The sequence below is a fragment of the Dermacentor silvarum genome, chromosome 10 (assembly GCF_013339745.2).
Source record: "Dermacentor silvarum isolate Dsil-2018 chromosome 10, BIME_Dsil_1.4, whole genome shotgun sequence".
NCBI classification, from domain to species: Eukaryota; Metazoa; Arthropoda; class Arachnida; order Ixodida; family Ixodidae; genus Dermacentor; species Dermacentor silvarum.
This window is the reverse complement of record NC_051163.1, coordinates 54461171-54487640: the sequence shown is the minus strand read 5'-3', so window position 1 is coordinate 54487640 and position 26470 is coordinate 54461171. Positions and strand designations below refer to the sequence as shown.

The 26470-nt window shown below is 47.2% G+C and overlaps 1 protein-coding gene and 1 long non-coding RNA gene across 2 annotated transcripts; one reads left to right on the top strand and one right to left on the bottom strand.

Moving 5' to 3' along the window:
- Positions 1-9757: 9757 nt before the first annotated feature.
- On the bottom strand, positions 9758-16277 carry LOC125940769 (uncharacterized). The gene is made up of 3 exons (XR_007463982.1): positions 16112-16277; positions 13112-13175; positions 9758-9973 (listed from the first exon to the last, which is right to left on the bottom strand). It is a non-coding gene; the product is annotated as an uncharacterized LOC125940769 (long non-coding RNA).
- A 2701-nt stretch (positions 16278-18978) lies between these two features.
- On the top strand, positions 18979-23756 carry LOC125940668 (uncharacterized). Its single transcript, XM_049657097.1, has 2 exons — positions 18979-19102; positions 22344-23756. Exon 2 carries the CDS (start codon positions 22389-22391, stop codon positions 23493-23495), a length of 1107 nt encoding a protein of 368 aa, XP_049513054.1. The 5' UTR covers positions 18979-19102; positions 22344-22388; the 3' UTR covers positions 23496-23756.
- The last annotated feature ends 2714 nt before the right edge of the window (positions 23757-26470 follow it).

Genomic DNA, 26470 nt, shown 5'->3' with positions numbered 1-26470 from the left:
CAAAGTATGCCACAACGGTGCCTTTACTGATGTGCTGGCGTTCATTGGTAAAATTTGTCAGTTGTACCTTTGTACAACACCGATTAGGCTGAGGATGCCCTGAGTGATGGCAACACCTTGATGGAACGGAAATACAGTTAATTGTTCGGCTACACCGTCCTCGTTAAGCGGTACTCCGTAACTGACGGAGACAAACTGCATGATAGTGGCGGTATACAGACGTCGTCGTTGGTGCCACTGTAATGATGTACGTTGGCGGTCATCGTCGTGGCTCGTGTATAGTTGATATGGTTACCTCGACCTCACGTATTTTAACCACGGCGCCGTACTCCCGCAAGAAGTCCATTCCAAGTATGAGTGATCTGCAGCACTTTTTTATAATCATAAAAGCGGCGCCAAAAGCTGTATTTCCTATCTGGAGTCGTGAAGTACATTTGCCTGTAGGTGTCATCATCTGGTCCCCGGCATTTCGAATTTAAGGGCCCGTTCATTGCATTTTGACTTTCTTATGCCCGTCTGCCAACTGCTCACTCATTATCGAAAAGTCTGCGCCACTGTCAACTAAAGCTGTCACGTCGTGCCCATCAATCGTTAAGAGTAGGTCGGCACTCACAAATTCGTCGGCGTTCCTTTCCTCCGGGTTGCTCTGCTCGTTTCTCAGTAATAATGGGGGATTTTAGGCGGTTCGACGACTTGCAACCTTCCCCCAGGAGGTCGCTGCTTTCAGTTTCCCCGCCGTGGGCTTGGAGAGCGCCCTCTTACCACGTCAACGAAACTGCGACGGTTCGGCGAAGAATAGCGTAACGGAGACGGTGAGCGGGACTGGAGATTAGCTGAGCTGCCTTGTTTCCCAGTGCCACTATCATAGAAGCGTGTATGTCTCTCTGGAAACTGCCGCGGAGTGGCAGGTGACATTTCCTGGATGCCACCATGGCGATGAGGGCAAAAAAAAACGATAAATGTGCCCGGGTTCTCGACAGTGCAAACAGAATGGTCGGCGACCAGCAGTGCGCCATACGTCGGTGCTGCGAAGCTGGGGTCGCCTGAAATGCTCCCTCTGTAGCCAGGTAGCCATAGGTGGTTGTGGTGGTACTGCGTTACTGGCACGGTAGAAAGCGGGCGACGGACAGCATCCGCATAGCTGTATGCGCGTGGCTCGAAGCGCGGCTCGGGACACAGTTCAGGGAGTGGCTCAGAAGATGCAAATGCTTGCCGGATTTCTTGGCGGACAACTTCAGCGACCGAAGCAACAGTAAACTCGTTCAGTGTCGCAGTTTGGTTAGCAAACTCCTGGCGCACAATGTCTCTTATCAGATGGCGCCGCGAGGTCTCATCTGTCACTGCCAGTACTGCGGCTCCTGCAGGCGTTCGTATTGCCGGTAACGCTGCTGGAGCACTCGCTCGATTGCTGTGGATTCCTTAATGAATTCTTCGACTGTTGTAGGTGGTTTGCGCACAAGACCAGCGAATAGCTGTCCTTTGACGCCGCCCATGAGATGGCTCAGCTTCTTCGTATCAGGCATGTTGGGATCTGCGCGGCGAAACAAACAAGACATGTCCATGGCAAACATGAAACCACTTTCGTTGGGTTTCTGAATGCGCAACTCGAGAAGGCGTTGTGCATTATCTCGGCTATCTATGCTTCCGAAGGTATCAAGTAGCCGACGGCAAAAATTGTTCCACGTTGGCAAATGTGCCTCGCGGTTTTGAAAGTATGTTCTTGCGCTATCTTCAAGAGCGAAGTGCACGTTGCAAAGATTCTGGTCCGGACACTACTGATTGATCTTAGCTACGCGTTCGTACTGGTCCAGCCAGTCTTCGGCGTTTTCATACGTGTCACCGTGGAAGCTGGTGGGGACCAGAGTGTTTTGAACAGTCACCTTTGTTGGACTTGCAAGCGCCATTTCCTGAGTCGGTGAGGTTGCTGACAAAGTTCCTTGCAAGAGACCGGATTCCGGACACAGATCTTGCAGGCGGCGGCTTGCGCGGTGTACAGGTGTCTCGACGCGTCGATGATGTCTTGAAGGGCCGGATGCAGGGCTGCTCGCAGAAGTCGTCCTAATCATTAGACGATGATGCGATACCCGGAACTTCCACCAGTGTCGCGGCTCACAGGAGACAAGAGCGGAAAGCTACATTTAATCGGGACAATTAGAACAAGCGTTCAGTTAAGGCTTCTTCCCTAGCACCTCGCTGGCACACTCGAGATCGTCGTCTTCGTCGTCAGCGTGGTTGTCCTACAGGTCTTACCCTCAATGCAGGAACACAGCGTGAACAGGGTACGACGCAGAAGCCAGGGACGAAATGATATATGACGGTACTCGGGGCACAAGACGGCAACAAGCTTCTCCTCCCAAAATAACGGCAACAAGCCGGGATCAACTTCTGCAACGCGATGCTCGCATCGCGTTGCAAAGTTCTTTGCAAAGAGAGTCAAGCAAGGTCAGATGAGAGCCGGATTTTGCCGTGGCAAGCAATTTTCGGGCATGACGATCTTCTCCGGACGACCCATGTGCTCGGCGTAAACTCACGGGGCAGAGTGTGTCTACGTGGAGCTATATACTCTGGAGTGACGCCATTGCCTAGCTTCGGCCCCGCGCGGCTGTGGGGAGAAGCTAGGCAGAGCTAGGGTTCTAGCCACCCTAGCAGAGCTACGGCGGAGGAGCGAGCGGCGCTGCTGCGGAGGTTAGGCAAGACGTCGCTTGGTGGCGCTGTGGCTGGAGCGGTGGCGTTCTTTTCGCGTGCTTGGGCTGCCCTGGTGATGGCGTCAAGTGCATATTCGCTGGTCTCTGCTGCGGCGGATGGAAGGGATGTGTCGAGTGGCAATGTGGGTTCTCGGCCGAACAACAGAAAGAACGGGGAATAACCGCCAGTGTGGTGACGCGAAGAATTGTAGGCAAATGTGACAAAGGGTAGGGCATGGTCCCAATCAGTATGGTCGGACGTGACGTACTTTGCAAGCATGTCTGTCAGTGCTCGATTCAGACGCTCTTGAGACCATTAGTCTGTGGATGGCAAGACGTAGCCAGCTTGTGCCTGGTTGAGCAGGACTGCTGGACGTTGGCGATGACTTTAGAAAGGAATGTCCGACCACGGTCAGTGAGCAGTTGGTGTCCATCCGGAGAACAAACAAGTGAAGGGGCGAATCAGGAAGGCAAAGATTCCAAGCGATCAATGATGGCGCGCAAGGGGGCATCACGGCGTTGCTCGTCGGCGACGTGTAGCAGCTGAGAAACGGAGAAAACGCAAGCGTCAGCATCGGTGTCAGGGTCAGTGGGTGGCTGTCCACTAGATAGCGTGATAAACAGTCCGCGTCTTGATGTAGGCGGCCCGACTGGTACACTACTGCATAGGAATATTCTTGCAGCCGCAGAGCCCAGCGACCAAGTCTGCCGGTAGGATCCTTGAGTGAGAAAAGCCAGCAGAGCGCATGGTGGTCCGTGATTACAGAGATGTGCGTGCCATACAAGTACGGCGGAATTTGGAAATCGCCCAGACGGGAGCCAGGCATTACGATCTATCCGGCGAAGTCGGAGCAAGCGGTGGCGGCGCAGCTGGGGCGAGGAGGTAGCGCTCCGTTGCTAGGCGACGCCCGAGACGTCATCGCCAGGCGGAGGAAGAGTTTCTCCGCGTACACCACCGGAATACCTCTAGCTTAAACAGCTTCGCTGTTAAAGTCGCAGTTTCGCCCGAAAGGCGAAGCATCGATTGCGATAGCAAATATAGTGGACAGCTATATAAAAAGTAAGGATAGTAGTTTTATCAGCTGTATAAACTTGTAAGCATAGGCATACTAACTAAATTAACGAGCATGGTGTCACGCGCGTACAAGCAAACATGAACGCATCTCACTCGGTGGCCGCGTAAACTGGCTGTCAAAACGCTGGAGTGAGTCAGCGCAGCAGCGAGCGAAGTGAGCTTCGTGCCGGCGCTTGCATCAACGCGATCTTGGCCGCGAAAACACGGAGGGCGGACTGTGCCCCGCCGCAGATGGCTTTCAAGATACAGCCGCGCGGGCGGCCGGTCGCGGCGCCCAAGTTTTCATGTTATATGATACACGACGCAAGTTTTCATGTTATATGTTTATACTGAACCCGCGGAATTAAACATTTTCAGTACTTTTGCTCCAGTTTTATGCTTATTTGTGCGCGGTTGATGTGTTCAAATATTCAAAAATTATTTGAAAATATTCGAATTTACGAATAGTGACTATTGGATTCGAAGACAGAACCAAATAGGACACTATTCGATTAATTATTCAAGAGTTTGGAATATTCGCACATCCGGGTTTCGGTGCCGAGATGCGGTCCAAACGCTCACATCCGCCCTTTCTTCAGGTTGATCTCTTTTACCGATATAAGCCAACTCGCACGCATGAAAATTCGGTACCGGAGCCCACCTGGTCGTTACAGCGGTTTGTGCGTGTTCGTGCCGGTATCTGTCTCTGTGCTGGTGCAATGGTTTTTAGATGCGAAGCAGCTTATGGTCGGGGCTATGTCACTCCCTCCCTCCCTCCGCCGTGCTGCGTCCACACCCCTACTGCGCATGTACGCCAAGCTCCGGCTTCCGGAGAACGCTTCCGGCGTTTTGCCCGAATGATCACCCGGTGCTTCGCCCACTCATCATCACTCACTTCGTGGATATGCGGTGTTGAGAAGAGGGTTCGAGCCGCTGCCACGAAACGGCAGCGGCGACAGGCCGATCCCGAGCTTCGGGCTCGCGAAGCCGAAAGGAAATGTCAACGCCGCCGAGAAGCTGCTACTGATGCAACAAGGGCTCGCGTAATGGGAACTTGAGTCGACCCCATGGCTGCTTCGCATACTACTCAGGGTTCCCCTACGGGAAGATGGTGTAATTTTTTTGTTTAGAATAAGATTACTATTAGCTGTTGACGTCGAAAAGAACCCTGGCCCTCTGTCGCAAAAACAGGAGTGTGAACTAATGGAAGCAATACGTTAGTTACCAAAGATATTGGCAGGTCAAGACAAAATAATTAAACAGTTAGAAACACTGCGAACTGAGCACAAACAAATCGAAGACAAAATTAGGAATCTAAGGTCAAAATTTGCCAAATTAGCTGAGGATTTATCCGTTTTGTCTGCGCTCGGGGACAGAGCAGAGGTGCAGGCGCAAAATAACCAGCTCTCAAAAGTTATGCGAAACGTATTGATCAATCAGGATGAACTCGAAAATCGTTCACGCAGGAATTATTGGCTGGTTTTTGGCATAGACGATGAGAACGAGAAGGAAACATGGGATCAATCAGAGCGGTAGGTTATATCTGTCTGCTCGGACAAACTGGGTATTACTGTTGAACCATCAACAATTGAGAGAGCTCACAGGATGGGGAAGCATAATGACGATAAACGAAGGCTCATTATTGTGAAGTTTGGACTACTGACGGACAAACAGCGTCTTCTTTCTGCGGCTTCGGAACTAAAGGGCAGCAGAATATCGCTAAGTGAAGACTACGCCCAGCAGGTTCGGCGATGTAGAAGCAAACCGAATGCTTATGCGCGGGAGCAGAGCAATGCATATATTTACGATGATACAACACATTCCGTACGGGAGTACATTCAGTAGCAAACAAAGCGTGAGCTGCCGCGGCTCAAAAGAGACACGGCAGGTCGCCTGTCCGTCATCGTTATCAATTCTAGGAGCCTGAATAATAAAACAGATGAATTTTCTAGCCTACTGTGCATTTCACAACCCGATATTGTCTTCGATACAGAATCTTGGCTCGACCCTGGCATATCGAATTGTGAAATGTTTCCATCTGAATACATAGCTTATCGAAAAGACCGTAATCACCAGGGAGGAGGCGTATTCGGCCTTGTACATGACAGAATCAGAAGTGTACTGTTATACTGTGATTATGTTTCTTGAGAATGTATTTGGTGCAGAATATTGGTTTCTGGTGGTAACAGCCTTGTGGTGGGATTGTTTTACAGGTCGCCATCTTCAACAAGCATAGAACCATCTTGCAGCCTTGCGCGATTACTGTCGGTCTTGTCATCGGAAACTATTCTACTTGGGGGTGCTATTAACATGCCTGAAGTTGTATGGCGTGACCGCTAACCTCTAACGACGAGCGGCTCGGCTCTTCACTCGGCCTTCATTTAGCTAACACGGAACAACAAACTTGCTTGCAAGGAACTTGCTTGCAACGAACAACGAACTTGAACAACGAACGTGAAAAGCGACCATCCCGGTCGCTGGTTGGAGAGGGCAAAGGGCGACATAGGGCGTGGGAGAAAGTTGATCGAAGGGGCACTTTTTCGCGGTTGTAGTGAGGCTTCATCCGCATTATGTGGACAATCTCGGTTCGTGCCCGCCGTCAGCTCGAGCTCATATTAGTCGACCTCGTAGTTGACGTCGCTGAGTCGCCTGACGATCTTGTATGGGCCAAAGTATCTGCGCAGTAATTTTTACGACAGCCTCTGATGACGGACGGGTGTCCACACCCAAACGTAGTCGTCGGGTTCGTACTGCATGTTCCTTCGGCCACTGTTGTAACGGCGGGTGTCGGCACTCTGCTGGTTGCGGATGCGGTTGCGAGCAAGCTGTCGAGCTTCTTCGGCTTTCTGAAAAATGTCGTCAGCATCGTCGCTTCTTGTTCCATTGTCTACCGGGAGCATGGCGTCTAAAGGTTTTGTTACGCAGCGCCAATAAACTAGTTCAAATGGTGCAAATCGGGTGGTTTCCTGCACAGCCGTATTGTATGCGAATGTCACGTATGGTAGAACTTGGTCCCACGACTTGTGCTCTACGTGAACTGACATCGAGATCATATCGGCCATAGTTCTATTGAGGCGCTCCGTTAGTCCATTAGTTTGTCGGTGATAGGCCGCGGTTTTCCGATGATTGGTGTGGACAAGCGTGAAGATCTTCTGCATTAAGTCAGCAGTAAACGCAGTTCCTCGATAGGTTATTAAGATGGAAGGGGCCCCGTGACGTAGTGCGATGTCATGGATAAAAAACGTCGCGACTTCTGCAGCGGTTCCGCGTGGCACAGCCTTGGTTTCCGCGTACCACGTTAGGTAGTCCGTTGCGACGACTGTCCGTTTGTTTCCTGCGGACGATGTAGGGAACGGGACGAGGAGATCCATTCCCACCTGCCGAAACGGTGCTGGAGGAGGGTACAGGGATTGCAGAAGACCAGCAGGTTTCAGAGGTGGAACCTTGCGCCGCTGACAATCACGGCAGCTTCTCACGTAGCGCTGAACGGACGAGAATAGCTGCGGCCAATAATACTTCTGGCGTATGCAGGCCAACGTCCTGGCGAAGCCTAATGGCTGGTTCACACTATGCCGACACGGCACCGACTTTGGTCTGCCGACTGTTGGCGACAGCGTTTTCCTTCCTTGTGCTTAGCAAATGTGCTTAGCAAAAGCCCAATTATTTAAGACTAATATGTGTTTCCGTTATTTGCCTTCCTTATGAAACGGCACCATGGCGCAATGCGCCATTTTCCTTCCTCCATGCAATGCACAACTATAGCTCGGCAGCGTTGCCCCTGAGAGCGTTCGACTGATAGATCAAGCGGGAGCTGTGTTTGAGGTCTGGCAACAATCGCACCCCAACAGCTGAGCATGGCGTATGGCTGAAAATCAAAAAGTAAATTTGCGCCCGCATTTGTCTGTTGCTCCTTGTTTCCTCGTGCTTAATTTGTGGTTCACGCTGCAGTTGTTAATCGTGGTTATTATGGGTGATGTTGTCCGTGTGTGTATTGTGACCGAGCCGGGCTGACTTCGAAGGAGGCAACGGATGGAACGGCCAGCCGATGAGCAGCTTTGTTTAACTTCAAGACCGGGTGCTGCTGAAAGCTTTCTGAAAGCAACAGGACAGAAAATATGGGTGATGAGCAATTTTTGCATGGAAGCGCATTACGTTGTTGCGGTTTTCGTGAAGTCTGCCGCCGCGCTGTCAATAAAACGTTTCCGATGTATCCAAGCATGACTGACTCCAGTTGCTCATGCTGCGGGCATTAGCATCTGAAGCATACTATTCGAGGCAGCATAAGATTGCGCGAAACGTCTTTTTTTGCGAATTGGAGCTTGTGGGAGATTCGGCGCGACACTCTGTTATTGGTTCAGCTTTTTAAACATAAATGCATAAGGTACCGCTCTGCGCCTGTGTCCAATGATCATTCGAGTATCACGTAAGAAATCTTTCAGTATAGCAGAAGCAGTTGTATGTGGCAGAATGCATGTGGTTGAGTGCGTAGCTCTGGCAGTTTTAAGGAAACAAGCGTTTTTGAACCTGTACTTTGGTTAGTCGGTTTGTTCAAATTGTAGCACCTATCGGCAATGAACCAGCACTGGTGCCTGATTTTCCAGTGCTTCCTCACTTCACATATACGCTACGCAATGTTTTAATCTTGCGAAATTTTACTTGTCAGTAGTTCATTACCAGCATTAGTATTTTTCACCTTACCTTATTCAATGTGTTATGTCGTGGCATCTCATGCACGTCCCATAAGCTGTGCTTTCAATTTCACGCAACGGCCACATTTTTTAAGGTTGGGCTATGTATTTTCATTTACGTTGCTTAAGAGCACTGAACTAAGCGCGCGAACGCCCTGTGTACATAAAATTTTTGGCATTCTGCTGCAGAATGTGGGCCTTGGAAAGACCAGCTGATTAAAAAAAATATAAGCGTCTGTGCTGCACGGTAAGGCATGTGACAGACCTGAAAGCATCGATAGATACGGTGCCTGACTGTTGGAATTACACCATCACGCTTCCCTGAACGAACCTAGGTTCTGCGGAAGTGCTCGATTAATCTGCCCATTAATTAGTCTGTGCTTACTTTCTTACTTATTTTCATAAACTGTTTAATAATATCGACGGTATGGCTCGCCACATTCACAAATTGTTTAAATGGGCATCGTGTTGTTTAGAACCACAAACATGAAACAGCCATGCCATAATGAAATAAAACTCATATTTCATTCCTCCTAAACAGTCATACATTCTTCTTTTGAAGAGCATAGTCATGCTTATGATGTACAAAGTCATCAGTTGCCCATGATGTGTTACGGTTGACCCGTGAGCTTCCTTTACTGCCCAAAATTGTAATGCAGCCATTTGGTAGCATTTGTAGCCAGCACATTAGCATTTAGTCATATGCTGAAGCTACCTTTGCATGAGCAAGTGTACATCAAGAGACGCACCATAATTTTGATGTTTAATATCAGCTTTTCTGAACTAATAGTAGTAATGCACTCTATACTTGATTTTTCAGTATCGCCATTGTGACAGTCTGCATCATCATTTGGCCTGTTGTGGGATCCCACAAGACACGCTGCTACCCTACGTTTTGTTCCTCGGTGAATTTGTGAACTTCGTCAAGCCCTATGGAAGCCAACTTTCATCCGCATCGAATGGAAGAAATTCATTTTTCCGGCCTTCATAATTAATCTTAAGCTGAAGCCTGAACCAGAGCGAAAACAGCCTATATTCAAGAAGGATATACCACTGCATACCTTCGGGTGCCTACACCCGACAGTCTACTGTCTAGAACACGCATGATGTTTTATTCTAGAATAGCTTTGTCAGTAGTACTACTGCTTGTGTTTGTAGGATCAGAGGCCACGCTGTTTTTGCATTCCTATCAGAACACAAAAGGACGAAGATAATATTAATTTATTGTTTGAGAGATTGACTCTTGGATTCAACAAAAATAATTCAAGGGTACAGATTGCTTTATTAAATACGGCTTAAGAAACCTGGATGAAAAATACAGGCTTAGCTGCAAGGTGTCTATAAAGGCAGATGCATGCAGTCAAAATGCCTTTAGTGGTGATGTTTGAGGTGGTAGGATGTCAGAAAGGAGATAAAGGTTTTAGCCAGAACAGTGCGGCAGGACACATTAACAGGAGCTCTTCTTCTCCACTTGACCACCAATGCAAGCGCAGCATTCTTGGAAAGGCAGTTAGTTGCTCTGCGTGGTTGTGTTGGCAGCTTGGCTCCTGCATATGAGAAGGGGTTGGTTATAAACACACAATGACGTTAACGCACATCAAAACTACCTAAGGTATTGCATCCGTTTTCTTCAATTTACTTTTCATAGTAAATGTATTCTTCTTAAAGATTTCCTTGTGTTCTGGAACACAACTTTCTTTACAATAATGAGCTTGACTGTTTTCATTTATATTGCAAACAGATTTTTGAGCTGGTGTGGTGTTTGCGCAGCCAGATCGTCATACTGCGATCTACCACTGACATAACGCATGGACTAATAGCGTAATAGCTTTGTGCGCAACAAAGATATGTGACATACATCCGCTACCACTTGCTAGCATTTTCTGCATCACAATAAAAATAATGTGATGTACAAAATTGTTCTCTGTTGTATTGCTATTCTATGTTTTGTACGGAAACAAAACATTCCATTCACCTGTGTATACATGCAGGTATAATTATGAAAGCCATTTCATGGCTGGTCACTTCTTCGTTGGGCTCAGATGTTCATAGGCATGATAAGCTAAGTAAACTGAATATTTTCAAGCAAGGCTCACGTAATTATTGCTTATGACTATAAATACCGGCAACTGCACATTTCACACGCAAAATTACAGTACACTTTTTGCTTTCTCTAGAGCAACGAGCTGCATAAAATTATAGAAAAACATAAAGTGAACGCACCCGGTCGTTTATAGAGAAGTTCGCCTTGCTGCGGTGCGCTTCGCCGTCCTTGGAATAGGGTAGTGATGTACCCGAGTACAAAGCACTGAGGTGGGGTGAATGCCGGCGCTCGCGCAGCCAGATCCGCATCCAGCAATCGAGAACACAGGCAATACACACACTAATGGCAGGAATCTTCGCAGTTGTTTTCTTTTCATAGTTTCGAAGTCCGCCGCAGTTATGTACCGCGCCACGCTTCAACTGACGCTGCTCTGTATGGTCAGCCGCGAGAAACACGTCACTGCGCTGGCACCGATAGTAGTCTTGGAGCACTCGCACGAAGAATACACGTATGCAGGTCATCAACTGGCTCATACACGGAATAAAACGACAGACCACTACTGCACTAGCCTGCAGCCTTCTTGACAGGACGACCGATCTGTCTCGGTGCCGCAGTAGTATAATTCCGTTGCCGAAGCGCTCCAGAGAATTGCACTGGTGCGTAAAGCGATGCTCTTGAAAATGCGCAGCATCATTAATGAAAAAGAAGCTGCGGAGGCAACTAGCGCTTATCGGAAAAAAGCCGTCCAGGCGAGCGACAGATCACAACGCATCCATGTTTGCGCACTAACTGCACTCAATGAGCGATTCATCTTTGACGTGAAAAGAACTATCGTTGGCCATTTCGTAATATTCTTGGTATTCTTGTTATTCGTGCGCTAAATAGGTAAGTATAGCGGAATCATCTGCGTTTTGAAAATGAGGGACAATAACGTCAGTAGTTTTGACTGTTGCAGTGCATCCGAGGGGCAGCTGGCACTTTGGTATGTTGGCATCTGAGATACCGTTTATGATCTCTGAGTTCCGTAGATCTAGGGGGAAGTTGACACTAATCAGTATTAAGTCTAGGATGCTATCGCTTGTTCCTTGCATTCGCGTAGGAGAGGTTACAGGTTACAACTGGGTGATGCCTGAAGTTTAACATCAAATCAATGAGAGCGAAGTGTGATGAATGGTATTGCAGTCAATATCAGGTAAATTGAAGTTTCCCATAAGAATAAATCGGTTGCTAGCATGCTTGTGCATAAACTCCCACATAGTAATAACACTTTTGCGACCAGAAAGAGGACTACTGTAGACGCAACCAGTAATATTGCAAAATCATCGCCTATAATCCTGCAGAACACAGCCTCAACGTCTGGAACGTCGGGCATCAATACAAAGGGCGAAGGCTTCTTAATAAGCATAGCTTATTAAGAAGCCGCATCGATTTGGTCGATCTTGACGGAAACTGAGTAATTTGGGGGTGCTAGTTCGTGGCTGTATATTTCTGGTGAAAGCTGTGTTTCAGTAATGGCAACAATGTCAGTGTTATGTTCGAGTAACAGGTTTTCTAATGCTTCTCGCGTTTACATTTAGTAATGCTATTTCTGTGAATGTCTGTGGCTTCGAGTTGCTGGTCGACTTCTTTTGGCGTTTTTTGGACTGTGACTCTCATGTTTCTTTCGACATCACAGACAAACATGCTGCCATTTATGTACAGTTTATCAAAAAAATTTTTTTCTCACGTTGTGATTTAGTACTTTCCCAGAGTTTTCTTATCTTTTTCCGCACTCTACGAGTGAAGTCTTCGCCTAAGGAGTAGTTAGTGTTCTTGAGCTTGCAGCCTTTCTTCAGTATCCTTGATTTGTTTCTTGAGTCAAGTAGCTTTAAGATAACCGGTCTGTTTTTATCTTTATTCGGCCTGCCTAAGCGATGTATTCGTTCTATGGTAACTGGCTCATCTGAGCCAAAGGTATCCTTGATGATCGTCTGATTGACGCTGTATTCCAATATATGGCTGTTTTCGCCCTCAACCTCGGGTATTCCGTAGACAATAAGATTTGATCTTCTGCTGTGGTTTTCCAAATCATCACCCTGCTTTCTGATCTTTTAAAGGCTTGGCTTTTTAATACCTTGGTACCGGGCGCGCAGAGTTAAAGAAAGGAAAGGTGCGCTAGATTGAGGACGACTCTTGTTGTAGGACAGGATAAGTATCAAAGGGTGCAAACATTTCTTCGAGTGTAGTACCCTACGTGTTTCGTGACCTTGACATTCCATTGACCCTCGATTATTACTTATTTCGCAGCCGGCTAAGCACATCCGGCCACGTACCATATGTTCTTGCATTATTTCATTATTTGTCCGGTATGTAGGGGATTCTGAAGTACAGAGTGGTGCCCCGCATCGCCAGTGATGTTGTGGGGAAACAAAAGTATTCCTATTTATGCCAAATTTTCCGACAATAATTGAGTTTTCTTGACTAAAACCACAAAACTAGAATTGCAGTGTGGCATACATTCAGTTCCAACTGTGGCAACGAAAAAAATTAACATCCGCCATTACGCCCCCCCAAAACCTTGCGCATAATAATCACAATGCGTCATCAACATCGACGCGTAACTGCCTTAATAATATAGTGACTAGGAAACGTACGTACGTACCGTAACTTGCTCTTACAGCCAGAATGTAGATGCAACTTCGACAGTTGATTCTTGCCTTGCGTATCTGTCACAAAGATATGCCTTTTGAAAAAATTTTATCAGCAGGCTGGCGGAAACGTTGTAGATGTACGTTTAGGGTCGATGTATAGACCACCGATTCTATAATACTACCGCGCGAGCGTCGACTGGCCAACCGGCCAACGCCCACAATGGCTCGTAGCGACGAGAGCAGCAACAGTAGCGCATGCGCACCAAGTTCACTCGAAATGAAAGTTTCGTCTTCTAGGCTCTTCCCACCAGCACGACACCGCCCCTGGCACGATTAATTAGGTGCAAGCTTCCCGGCTTATTGGAGATAGCAGGAGCGTGTTACCTGGCTTGGGTCCATTTTTTGTTACTTTTCTTTAGGGCGTGCTGCTCTAGTGCGCATGCATAATGAACGAAACGTGGAACGCTGCTAACATAGGGGCAAGAAGCAGTTGCACAAGAGAAGATTATCAACTTTACCGCGTAGTTTCAAATCTGCTGCGTCAACTATTTCTCCTTGCGCGCTTTGTTCTCTATCTCACGGTGTCTCTGATAATCAGGGAAGCTTCCACTGAGTTAATCACGGCAGGGGCAGTGTCAGGCCCCAAGGTACGTATATTTAAACTGGTGGAGAAGCTTTCATAGAAGCCCACATGTATCGTAAATGGCGGCTCGGTGCAACCGTCGCCATCTACGTATCGGGGAGACAACTAACGGAAAGCAAAAAAAAAAAAAAAAAAAACGGCAGATCCCATGCCCTGTGGGAACCGATGTCATGCGTGCGGGGCGCCTACCAAGTTAACGAAACGACCATGAGGCACCAAGACGTAGGCGGCTTTTTCATTACCTACATGACATGCATGACATTCACTTCATGAGTCCTCAGGACTCCCTTTAGCAATGCTTAGGAGACCTTAAGGCGAAAGCCTTAGCCATGCTCAGTACTATGACTTCAACCATTGAAGTTTAGCCTTTTCCTTCCCTTAGTAACGCACCCGAACCCACTCCATTCGTTTTTGAGTGTCAAACTTTTTTCGCTGAGCCATTGTCATTTTTTATGAGCCACGCTCATGACTATGACTGCTACCACCATCCTTTAGTGTTTCCTTTACTTAATACCCACGTAAGAACCCATTCCAGTGGTTTCTGAGTGTTCATTTTTTTGCCGAGTTATTGTCATTTTTGCTGACTCATGATCATGACTATGGCTTCTACAACCATCCTTCAGTGTTTCCTTCCCTTAGTAACACACCCGCACCCATTGCATTGGTTTTTGAGTGTTAACCTTTTTTCGCTGAGTCATTGTCATTTTTTGAGCCATATGGTCATGACTAGGGCTTCTACCACCATCCTTTACTGTTTCCTTCACTTAGTACTCACGTGCGAACCCATTTCAGTGGTTTCTGAGTGTTAATCCTCTTTCGCTGAGTGATTATCAATTTTGCTAAGTCATACTCATGACTATGACTTCTAGCACCATATTTTAGTGTTGCCGTCACTTAGTACCCACGTTCGAACCTATTTCAGCGGTTTTTGAGCGTTCATGTTTTTTGCTCAGTCACTGTCATTTTTGCTGACTCTCATGCTCATGACTATGGCTTCTACCACCATCCTTTTGTGTTTCTTTCACTTAGTACCCACGTCAGAACCCATTTCAGTGGTTTCTGAGTGTTAACCCTTTTTCGCTGAGTCATGCTCATTACTATGACTTCTTCCATTATCCTTTAGCATTTCCTTCATTTAGTACCCGCGTCAGAACCCATTTCAGTGGTTCTTGAGTGCTAATTTCTTTTCTCTGAGTCATTGTCATTTTTGCTGAGTCATGCTCATGTCTATGACTTCTACCACCATCCTTTAGTGTTTCCTTTAATTAGTACCCACGTCAAAACCCATTTGAGTGGTTTTTGAGTGTTAATATTTTTTCGCTGAGTCATTGTCATTTTTTCTTAGTCATGCTAATGACTATGACTTCTAGCATCATCCTTTAGTGTTGCCTTCACTAAGTACCACGTCCGAAGCCATATCAGTGGTTTGGGGGGTTAATGTTCTGTTCGTTGGGTCATTGTCAGTTTAGGCGGCTGTTTTAGGACCTACATGACACGCATGCCATGACATTCATGTCATGACCTACCATTTATGTTCGTCATACACTGTTGTCATACTATGCCAATTTTGGTACCTACCAAGTTAACGTAACGACCATGAGAGCACCAAGACGTAGGCAGCTGTTTCATGACCTACGTGACACACATGTCATGTTATTCATGTCATGACCTATCATTTATGTTAGTCATACACTCTTGTCATAGTATGCCAATTTTGGTAAGTACAAAGTTAACGATACGTCCCTGAGAGCACCAAGACGTAGGCGGCTAGATGGATAGATAGATACTGTCAAAGTGACAAATGTTCGCCAAGAAATGCTTTGCATTTAAAAGTGACCTCACAACCGCCGATGGCCATGACGTCATGATTTTATGCTGCTTGGCGCGAACGTTTGAATTTCTTAAGCGTCAGGCATTTCGACCACTACGCGAGCAATTATCTTTTTTTTTTTTTTCAGGCTGAGGCAAGCTTGCGACTCGCCTAGGGTGAAGCGCCAGCTTGTCATTAAGCTAGAGTGGCGTATGTCTTAATGTGAACACAGTTAGGCTGTTATTGACGGCAATTGCTCCAGTAGGTTCCTTTGGAAGGTGAGCGAATAGGATGAAAATAAATGACAGTGCCACATAGGTTTCAAAAGCATTTTCACTTATATTCATCTAGAATAATGTAACCAATCTACCTGACCAAAGAAAACATGTTTCAGTGGATGAAAAGTAGTATGGTCAGCACGCAGTCGTAATGTATAGCGACATATGCGAAACTTTTTCACAGAATCATTCGCAATTCCATGCGATACCATGTGCATCCATCAGTTACCAGACAAGACAACATTGTCCCACATTATCATTTAGAAAACATTCGACTTACTAATTTTGCTGCCCATCGGACAGTCAGAGCCTGTGTTACGGACAGTGAACCAACATAGCGCGACGGTTCTTCGCGGAGCCTTCCGCATTTATCGTCACGACGGACACAGCGCGTCGGATGCCGCAGCGTGAGCTTGCACAATAACAGAAAACCTGCACTCACACCTTTCGCCAATGAATGCCATACACTAGGGGCGCGATCTTGTACGCGTTCCAAAATGGAACGGAGGCGTTCCGTTCCATCGAGCCGAACACGATTGGTCAATTTGAATCGCGACGTTCAAATTGACCAATCGTGTGCGGCTCGATGGAACGGAACACCTCCGTTCTATTTTGGAACGCGTACAAGATCGCGCCCTAGGTCACGCAAACTTTGAAGGGAAGCGCACGCCACACTTTGAACAAACACGCATGAAACTAAAGAAGCTCGGATGAAACCGCCGCGTTCAAGTGAGCAACGCCATTTCGCACGACATAATAGCTGGGCCGTGATTTTGAAGCGATGCCATATGACTTATTCTATTGTAGTCTTATCATCTACCGCTCACGGCTGGCTGATCCCGTTGATAACGCGTGCGGACCGTCGCTCCGACCACTGACAAAGCGCGATAAGCGCGAAAAGGCATTATTACCGGAAAGGCATCGCTACAAAATACCGGCCCTGATGGCAATGTGTTGTGATCGTGGCTTTCGAAGTTCCTATTATCATTTGTCCAAGTAATGTTTTTAAGGCGAAATCCTTAGATCTCTATGTTTCAAGGTAGCCTTGTGAGATACAGAAAGTCAGGTGACCCATGGAAGGCCAGAAGCGAACCAAAGCATGTCCAGTCGTGTACAGCTTACAACGTACACTTTTTGTTTTATTCGGGCAAAACAGGTACAAGGTTTGCCCGTGAGGTAAGGCAAAAGGAGGGCTTAATCCTCCTTACTAGGCCTTACCTCGCTAGTTGTCCGGTGTTCCCGACTCACATCGCGTGAAAACTTTTCGCTGAACACTTTTACTCGTGATGTAACACACCTCGGAAACACCACGCTGAGCAAGCGTAAACAGCGCGTCACCGGTATTCAGAAATCCCGCACAGTGCATCAAAACCCCAAAACGTTCTGAGGGGGGCGTATCCTAGCAGAAGAACCTTACGAGCGCGTTTTTTTCCATAGCGGCGTGAACGCCACCCTTTTCTACCAGGGGCACCTAGAAAAATATACAGGGTGTTTCAGCGAACACTTTCAAAAATTCTCAAAGGTTGCCTGCGGCAGATAACACAATTCTAGTTCATGAGCTGGTCTACTGAGGCGGACATTACTTGCACAAGAAATTGAAATGCATAATCGAATAATTAACAAAAATACACTAATTAAGTTTTTAACTAATTACCTGATGGCCCATATTGCAATTTCCAAATTGTAGCCGTGGAGTTCGCAAGGCGGATCCACTTGGAACGAATTCTCGGGATGACACCAGTTTCGAGATATTAATTCCCGAACTTAGCGGAGAAATTCATTGGCGTTCCAGTTAGTTTCTTAACAAAACGTCGCTTGATGCATTGAAGCACAAAATTAACTGGAACGCCAATGCATTTCTCCGCTAAGTTCGGGAATTAATATCTCGAAACTGGTGTCATCCCGAGAATTCGTTCCAAGTGGATCCGCCTTGCGAACTCCACGGCTACAACTTGTAAATTGCAATATGGGCCGTCAGGTAATTAGTTAATAACTTAATTAGTGTATTTTTGTTAATTATTTGATTATGCATTTCTATTTTTGTGCAAGTAATGTCCGCCTCTTCCTGTAGGCCAGCTCATTAACTAGAATCGGGCTATCTGGCACAGGCAATCTTAAATAAATTTTGTAAGTGTTCGCTGAAACACCTTGTATTCTTATTACCCCTAAAGTAAAATGCAATCGTGTTTTATTTGCACGTCGCGTCTGTTTAACACTAATTAAGAACTGCATTTTGTTTGAATAGAATAGAGTTTGCCATGTATTTTTTCCTATCTTAAAATGTTTTTTTTTCTTGTTAGTATTTGTCGCCCCCGTCACCTAAGTCGCGCTTCAATCACTTTTCACATAAACACCCTTGTTGAGGTCGCTGACAAATGAGTCTGGACCGATTGTCGTCAAGCGTTTCGAAACCATGGGAATTAACCTTGCTCCCATTAAGTCGTGGTTTTGGCGTGTAAAACCCTGAATTACTTTAACGGCATCGTGGCCGCCATGTTGGATTACCGAAGCCGCGTGCACTGTAAAATTACACCCTTAAAAGTGAAAAAAGGGTGTAATTCTGTCGATAACTCACATCCTTACACCCAAAAAGGGCATATGGGTGTGACGTACAGACACATTTACGTCCTTATTTACTTTTCAGGGCGCAAACTATTTTACAGCGTAAACAGAAAGCCTGACAGCACGACAGCCGTTGTCTTGCGTCAAGCGACAAATCGAAAAACGGAGATAATCCGGCTAGAAACGGTCACCGTCAAAAAAAAAAAAAACGCACAAAAATGGACGCGTTATGATGTGGTTCAGCGACGTCATCATGGCCGCCATGCTCGTGGATAGTGTCACGTGATGTCACGTGACACTATGTGCCCTTGTCACGCGCCAGTCGCTGTAGCTATCGTACTACAAGAAGCAAAGACAAGTCACACCGACTTCGTGCGAGTTCAGGATCAGTATAGCTGCAGACACCGCCATGCCGGATGCGAAACTGGGACGGGTGCACCGTTTTCGGGATCAGGTGGTCGCAGGCGTCAACTGGCGACCGACGCGGTTTGTCGACGACGTGCCCAATGTACGCGTATGCGACCTCTGTCGTACGATTCCGAAGCGGACGGTGGTGTTACCTTGCTCGCACGTCCTGTGTCAATCCTGCAGTCACGCGGCCAACTCCCAAGGAAGCTTCGTTGGGCTGTGTCCCTTGGATCAAGAGCCGTTCGAGGAAACGCAATGCGCCTTTGTCGAGTTGTCCGCGCGGGAAGCGAACAGGTTTAAGGTGAGAAAAAAAAAACGATACGGCTACGGTCGTCCTTTGCAACAACGTCCATCATTTGCAATGATTGCACTTATGGGTATTTGCACGCCTAAGAGTAAAAGTGGCTGTTTTCCTGTTGCCGAAGTGCGATGTACCGATTCAGCTTGTCTTAGCATTCTTGTTTAGTGTCCCTAATGTACAGAAAGCAGCAGATACGGGTGATGCTAAGCAATAATCCTTCTACACGTTTGTTCACGGGGGACGGAGGGGGGTAGGGAAAGAAATATTGAATCAAAAGTTGCAGTTTGAACAAATATGGAAGTATAGGTTCTAAATGCTAGGTATGTAAACGGGCCCAGCAAATGAGTTTTGTTTCTTTTTTTGTTCGTTTCTGGGGACTTAGTTGCGTTGGTTTTGATTTCTGTAATGATTTTGCAGCACAAATTCTGTGGTCTTAAGTGCCAATTCCCCGATTTCATGGACAGCACGCCGTAGGGGGGGACTCTGGGTTAATTTTGACCACCTGGCGGAACTTTAACGTGCATCCAATGCACGGTACATGGGCGTTTCTGCATTTCACCCCCATCGAAATGATACCGCCATGGTCGGATTTCATCCCCCCGTCGGACTTCATCCCCCCACCCCGTCCTCGGGCTTAATAGCGGAACGTCATAGAAACTACGCCACCACGTCGAATGCCATCGTGTGTGTGTGTGTGTGTCACGATGGTTGTCAGACAGCCTCGATCAATAGGTCGAAACGTTCCAGTCCCTACATGGAACCTCGTGCCTTATTTTACTCTCACGCGGCCATTTAAAACAAATGCACTGGGTAGCTGACGGCAAGGGCATGGTAAGCTGCGAACACTGGCAGCAAGCAGGCGATAAAAGATCGTTTGTTAGTACGGTTGTTCCTTCGTTTCTTTTGGCCAGTCCCCGCAGTCTCAGCCACCGATCGTAATAGCGCTTCGAGTGTCCTCGACAGATGCCAACCTTGTCCCCAAAGTTGGAGCTTCACGAGTTTGCAGCGGCACTTCGCCTGCACGGGAGCGCGTCATTTCTTACCGTAAAATACATTCCTGTTGTGCCGCAAACTACCGAAGCAGATCAGAGAAGCGCTTTGAGAAGAATTCCAGAATTTCCCAATCGCAGCGCCGACAGCGTCGCTAACATGAGTGGCACGCGCTGGAAACACTGGTGAATGAGACAACACCTTATGTAAGAGATAACTATCGCACACGGGTTCAGATTATCGTAAAATCGTAAGTGAAACGTGTTCTAATTTCTATCTGAGAAGAGTGCAAATAACGCGCGTTATCACTCGGGGTATACGCTACTGCTCTGCATCACGTGCTACGCTGTTGCATCAGGAAACGCACGCTGTACGCCTGCTATATGCGATGCACTACCGTATATCGCCAGGACTTAACCGCGTGTTGCATGTACCGCTAATACTATCTTTGCTTTCACTGCTAGATTTTTTTTTCATGCGTCGGCGTATCACTATATACGTGACTGTGATCGGGACGCTGCAGCGACAGAGTTAGGAAAGAAGTGTGGAGCATGTGGAAGATTCACTGTTATCTGCACAGTGAGGACACTGCTGCATACATATTCAAACGTTTGATAAGCTGCCACTTACCCAAATGTTAGCGACTCCGTGGCGCGCTTTGTGACTCAAGTGGGCGGTAAAACGGGAGCTTCTAGAAACGCGAGACAAGGTAATGAATCGGGTATTTTTCTTTGTCGTGTTAATTTCCCGAGACGTAAAGTTCCAGGCGCATTGCGGATGGCGCCTTATTCGTTCAATGTTCTTCCCGTCGCCTCGTCGTAAAATAAAAGTTGGCCTACGCACCTCGTGTGGCAGGGCATATGTATCGAAAGAGAACGTAGCATCGCACAATGTTCACATCAGCGCTTGCTCCTACACTATAAAATAAGTTACACCCTTAAAAGTGTAAAATGTGTAAATATGTTTATAACTCCCACCCCTACACCGTTTTTCTGGGTGCAAGGGTGTGAGTTATAGGCAGACTTACGCCTTTATTTACTTTAAAGGGTGTCAATTATGCTAGTGTACTGTCGCAGATTACACCACCTCTGGTCGGTATGAGGCTTAGCTAACATGGACATGCTGCGATGTCGACGTTCGTTTGGCATTATGAACTGTGCTCACGACTGTTCATGGCACCGATTTCCTTGAATTATGCCTGCCAAAATGATGCCCGAAATGATTGAAGGCTGTCGCGAATTTGGGAAGCCCTGGCGAGCTAATGGGATCGGCTGAGCGTGACGTTCAGTGAAGTTTCATATAACCAACTGTGACGCCCAATTCCAGACGTCATCGGCCCATAAGCGAGTTTGTAAAGATACCCGCAAAGCATACTTACAGGTAGGACAACACAAATATGCAAATGCCAACATTACATTTACGATTAGGCTAATCCGAGCTGCATGGCATTGGTTAATGCTGGAAATTCATCGTGACTTGCAGACGAAGTGTGCGGGTTAGAAGTTAGTTATTGAATGCACCACGGTATTGATAATGCACACGGATCAATTAGCCTTGAAGATTAGTAAAGCCTTCAGAAGGGTGGTTTGCTGGCAGAGTTGGTAATGCATTCTTGACTTAGGCAAGGATGCATTGTCTGCGCTGTGTCTGTCTGTTATTTCGCTTTGCCTGGATCAAGTAATGTCTTCTACCAAAAAAGCATAAATATTGCAGATGCACCAGCCGGCCACCCTGAACATTTTAACAACCCTGGAATGTGCTGTTTGGTTCTAGTGGTTCTAATCTTTGATTGCTAGTTTTATTTTTCTGCAAATTTTTGTGACTATGTCTTTGTATATTCAATTTTTGCATTCACACGAGAACGCATGCTCCTTAATGTTCTATTTCATTGCAGAATTACCTACCGGTTGTTCGCGTTTGTTTCAAGGTTAGTTTCAACGTTAAACTTTACGCACTGCGGGTAGACCCATTGTAGATACCATTTATGCCTTTGCAAGCAATGAAATTTCATAACCCGAATATAATGACAGCCCCCAGGGACCTAGCACTGAATTTGAAAATTCCGGATGGTTTGACAGGTCCCATCTCAGCTGGCCCTGTTCCAGAGATGGTTTGCAGGGCGGGTATTTCTGCCGTCGGGCCGCATTCCGGTTTTGTGCCATGTCACGATGCCCCCCTACAGCAGTCTCTTAGCGCAAATTTCAGAAATCTGCTAATCTGTTACATTTGTTCTTTTCTTCTGCATTTGAAGGTTCATTGCTGGAACGAATCGCAAGGCTGCAAGTTTGAGGGCACGATGGACGAGCTGCTGCGTCATTACGAGACCGAATGCACGTTCCATACCGTGGAATGTTCGCGTTGTGGCGAGGGAGTCCTGCACAAGGATCTGTCGACGCACTACGTAGCTAGATGCGGCGCAGCTGGTTCTTCCGTGGCCGCGAAGCAACCGTCCTTGAAAGCTGCAGGAGTGACGCTTCAGGACCTGGGCAACGCGTTGGAAGACCTAAAGGGGCTGTTGAAGGACCTTCGTCACGACGAGCTGCTGTCTGGACTTCAGAGCCTGATAACTGCTCTCGTAGAAAACGGCAGGAGTCGGCAAGCTATGTTTGCAGAGCTCACGGACGCGCTCGGAACATCCGAGCAGAACTTAAAGGATGACCTGGCCGTAATCGCGACCGCGGTCGGCACGACGTTGTCGTACCAGTCTCGGTCTCCGCGACATCCGGCGGACGAACCCAGCCCGTCGCCGCTATTATTGTGCTCGGAGAACGGGCTCATACTTCGAAAGTTGGAGCAGTTTGCCCACATGTCGCTCAACACGCTGGAGTACTTGCGGCAAAATGTCACGCGGCATGGTCAAAACCCGGTGACTGCGTCTTCTGAGCCTCTCGTATACTCTTTGGACAGGTTTCGGCGCTTAACCAGCGCGCTGTCCTTGGAACACGGGTTGGGCGAAGAACTTGCGAGGGCATGCTACGTGCTGACTCTCGAAAACGGGAACGAAATTTTCCTCTGCCAGGAGGACGACAGAAAGTTTGCCGAGGCCACTTTGTGGCACACCAGGGACACTTATCTTACGATAACCGTCTGCAAGCGCAGGTGTTGGGGAAGTTGTGACCTCGTTGTGGAGATTGTGTTTGACGGGTTGCTGGCGGGTTCTCAGTGTGTTCTGAATGACTGGTGCGTGAATGTGCGACATCCGGGCACCGACTATTCTTTAGACGGTCCGAGTGATGGTCATTGCGTATGCCCTCGCGATCTCGACTCAATGAAGCATTTTCACCGAGAGTTCAATATGGACTTGGATGTTCTGAAAAACGGTGGTTTTCTGAAAAACGACAGCATAATATTCGAGATCCTGCTAGACTATATAGATGAGTCCTTGGACTCAAGCACTTATTGATTGTCAGCACTGCCAGTGCTTCGCAGCACGATGTTTTGCTTCCTGCTTCTCGTGTTTGCGAGATCACAGTTGTCGGGTTCTTTTACCGCCTTGCTCGTAATCAAATAAGCCATTTGTAATTTTGTGTCAGTTTCCGTTCTTGCCGAATAAATTATTTTAATTTTAAACTTGTTCCGTCTTATTCGCTTTCTTACTTCAATGTTTACGACTACAGGAGCTCCGTCTAGCGTATTTTAACTTCGAGACCAACCACTTCCTGAATATCTCGAACACATTAAATAAATACGCGTGTCTTGTGCAGAATGCCGCTACCACTATCCTTGGTGAACTGGGCAGCTGGCTCTGCGTGGCGGAAAATCGAAGAAAGCAGTTCCATGCTCATCTCCTAGCGGTTCTGGTTCCTTTTTTTTTTTTCGCACATCGTGACGCCAACGAGGCATCGCCGTGACGTCACCACTGTAAAGAGCTGTCGATTGACAAGGCAAGACACGCCTCTGCTTTATGGCGTCATGCTACTCGCGGTGTGATGAAAGTCGTGACGTCAAAATTACCGCGGATTACTATGGAGAATCCCCATTAAAAATAATTGGGTTAAATAAAATTGGGTTGGAGTGCATACGGCAGGCCTTACCAAATCCTGACTGGGAGCTTACCACTGTCGTTGAAAAGAAAAGTGTACAATCATTGCATTCTACCGGTGCTAACATATGGGGCAGAAACTTGGAGGTTAACAAAGAAGCTCGAGAACAAGTTAAGGACCGCACAAAGAGCGATGGAACGAAAAATCTTAGGACTAACGTTAAGAGACAGGAAGAGAGCGGTGTGGATCAGAGAACAAACGGGGATAGCTGATATTCTAGTTGACATTAAGCGGAAGAAATGGAGCTGGGCAGGCCATGTAATGCGTAGGACGGATAACCGGTGGACCATTAGGGTTACAGAATGGATACCAAGAGAAGGGAAGCGCAGTCGAGGTCGGCAGAAAACCAGATGGGATGATGAAGTTAGGAAATTTGCAGGCGCAAGTTGGAATACGCTAGCGCAAGACAGGGGTAATTGGAGATCGCAGGGAGAGGCCTTCGTCCTGCAGTGGACATAAAAAATATAGGCTGATGATGATGATGATGATGATCCCCATTAGATTCTAAGGCAGTCGGATAGAGTAGTATGATGTCATGGATCAAAGTTCACGGCCTTATGCTATATAGGAGACAAGAGCGCCGATCTGACCAGAGCCTGCTGTGTTCACTGAAAAGGGAAAGGGTGGGTCTCGCCCATTGTTCTGCGCAAATCCTTTCGTGAAGCTTCGCACAGAGGGAAGCCCTTCTCGTTCTTTATGCATGTTGGTAGGCGTCTTTCCAACCTCGACATCTCCCACCCCAGTGCAGGGTAGCAAATCCGAAACTCGCTTCTAGTTAACCCCCCGCCTTTTCTCCCTCTCTCTCTCCCTCCCCCTCTCTATGCCGGTAGGCTGATACATCCCGTAGCTCTCGCTGCACTGCATGGGATGGAAATTTTTAGAAACTGCCTGCGCCATGCTTTCCCCTGGTGGCATCTTTTGGCGAGAGGGTGCGCCGGGCAGCTGCCGCCAATGCGAACGTGAAGGCGCTTTAAAGTTATGACTTGGATCTTTTGTGGTTATCGGTTGCGAGCTGCTAGTGTGCATGCTGCGGAAACTTCGGCAGTCATTTTAGTGTCATTTTACTGCCTTAAGCATGTCGTAGATAAAGAATAAAGGTGGTAGGCGAAGGTACTGTGTACGCGGTGAAATATTCGATAGGAAACAAGAGCTAACCAAGGGAGACATCGCGGCAAGAGGCTTACATAGCTTGGCCGCATTACCGTTGGGAAATGTGGTGAAGTGTGCATGGTGTATTGTTGGGGGGAAAAGTGAGAATCTTGGACAGGGTAATCTTGCACGCGAACACCTCCTCCCGTATAAAAGTATAATGCGTGTAACGCGTCTCGCGTTATACGTATTCCGGTTCCAGGCATGAGCATAACGCGTTTTTTTTTCCCTCTATCGCTGCAACTTGGCCTCGCGCAAGAACGCGTGAGCTCGGAGTTGCCACCGTGTATTTCGCGCTATCTTGCTTGTTCTGATTTATAACGTTGTTAGTGCAGCATTATTACGGTTACGGCGTATACTACAGTGACAACCTTGAGCAAAAACGATCGGCGCTGTTGTGAAACCACGTCAAGCAAGTGGTATTCGAAGTCGTGCGCTGCATCAACGCACGATGTGCGAATGGTCTTACCGCGTTCGATTGCGTCGCGGCTATTTCTAAGCGCTGCCTAGTCCAATAACTTTGGTGGCATGAAGGACGACTCGCTGATCGTGACAAAGACTTCAGCGGTTAGAGAGAGTAAATCGTGCATTCACTCGTCTTTTCACTGTATTTTGTGGAGGTAGTTCGCAGAAGCGATAAATAAAGCGGCCTGTAGTCATCCGCTTTTACGCGTATTGTCCTATGTATTTGCGGCGCCACTTCGCGTAATATACGTGTGGAAACCGAAACGTATAGTTTTGTTTCCGAGAAACAGAAAAGTGGCCCTGGCGTTATATTTAGGGTCGCGTTATTTACGTGCAAATAGTGTGTTTGGCCAGACGGCGTACAGTGAATTATTCAGAGAGAACAGGGACGGAACGGAACTACGACAATCCAGACATCGCTACGGCAGCGTAGGCGTCCACGAACGCCTCATCTCTACTTTTACAGCATCATTTCGCAAAAAAAATTCTCCTGGCTGCATATGCACTGTAGACTGCCACAAAACCTGCCACTAGCCTGCTTATTGAGTAATTAACCCTAATTCCACTAATTAGGTTTTGATTAATTTACGCACATATTGACAAGAAAGTTAAATTCTGGGGTTTACAAGCGAAAGCACGATCCGATTAGAGTCATGACATATAGTAGGAGACCGTGAATCAATTTAGACCACCTGGTTTGAATTGAATTCTGGGGCTTCGC

Excerpts from the sequence above, each read along its gene's own strand:
- LOC125940668 (XM_049657097.1), top strand. The coding sequence starts at position 22,389 with ATGGACGAGCTGCTGCGTCATTACGAGACCGAATGCACGTTCCATACC.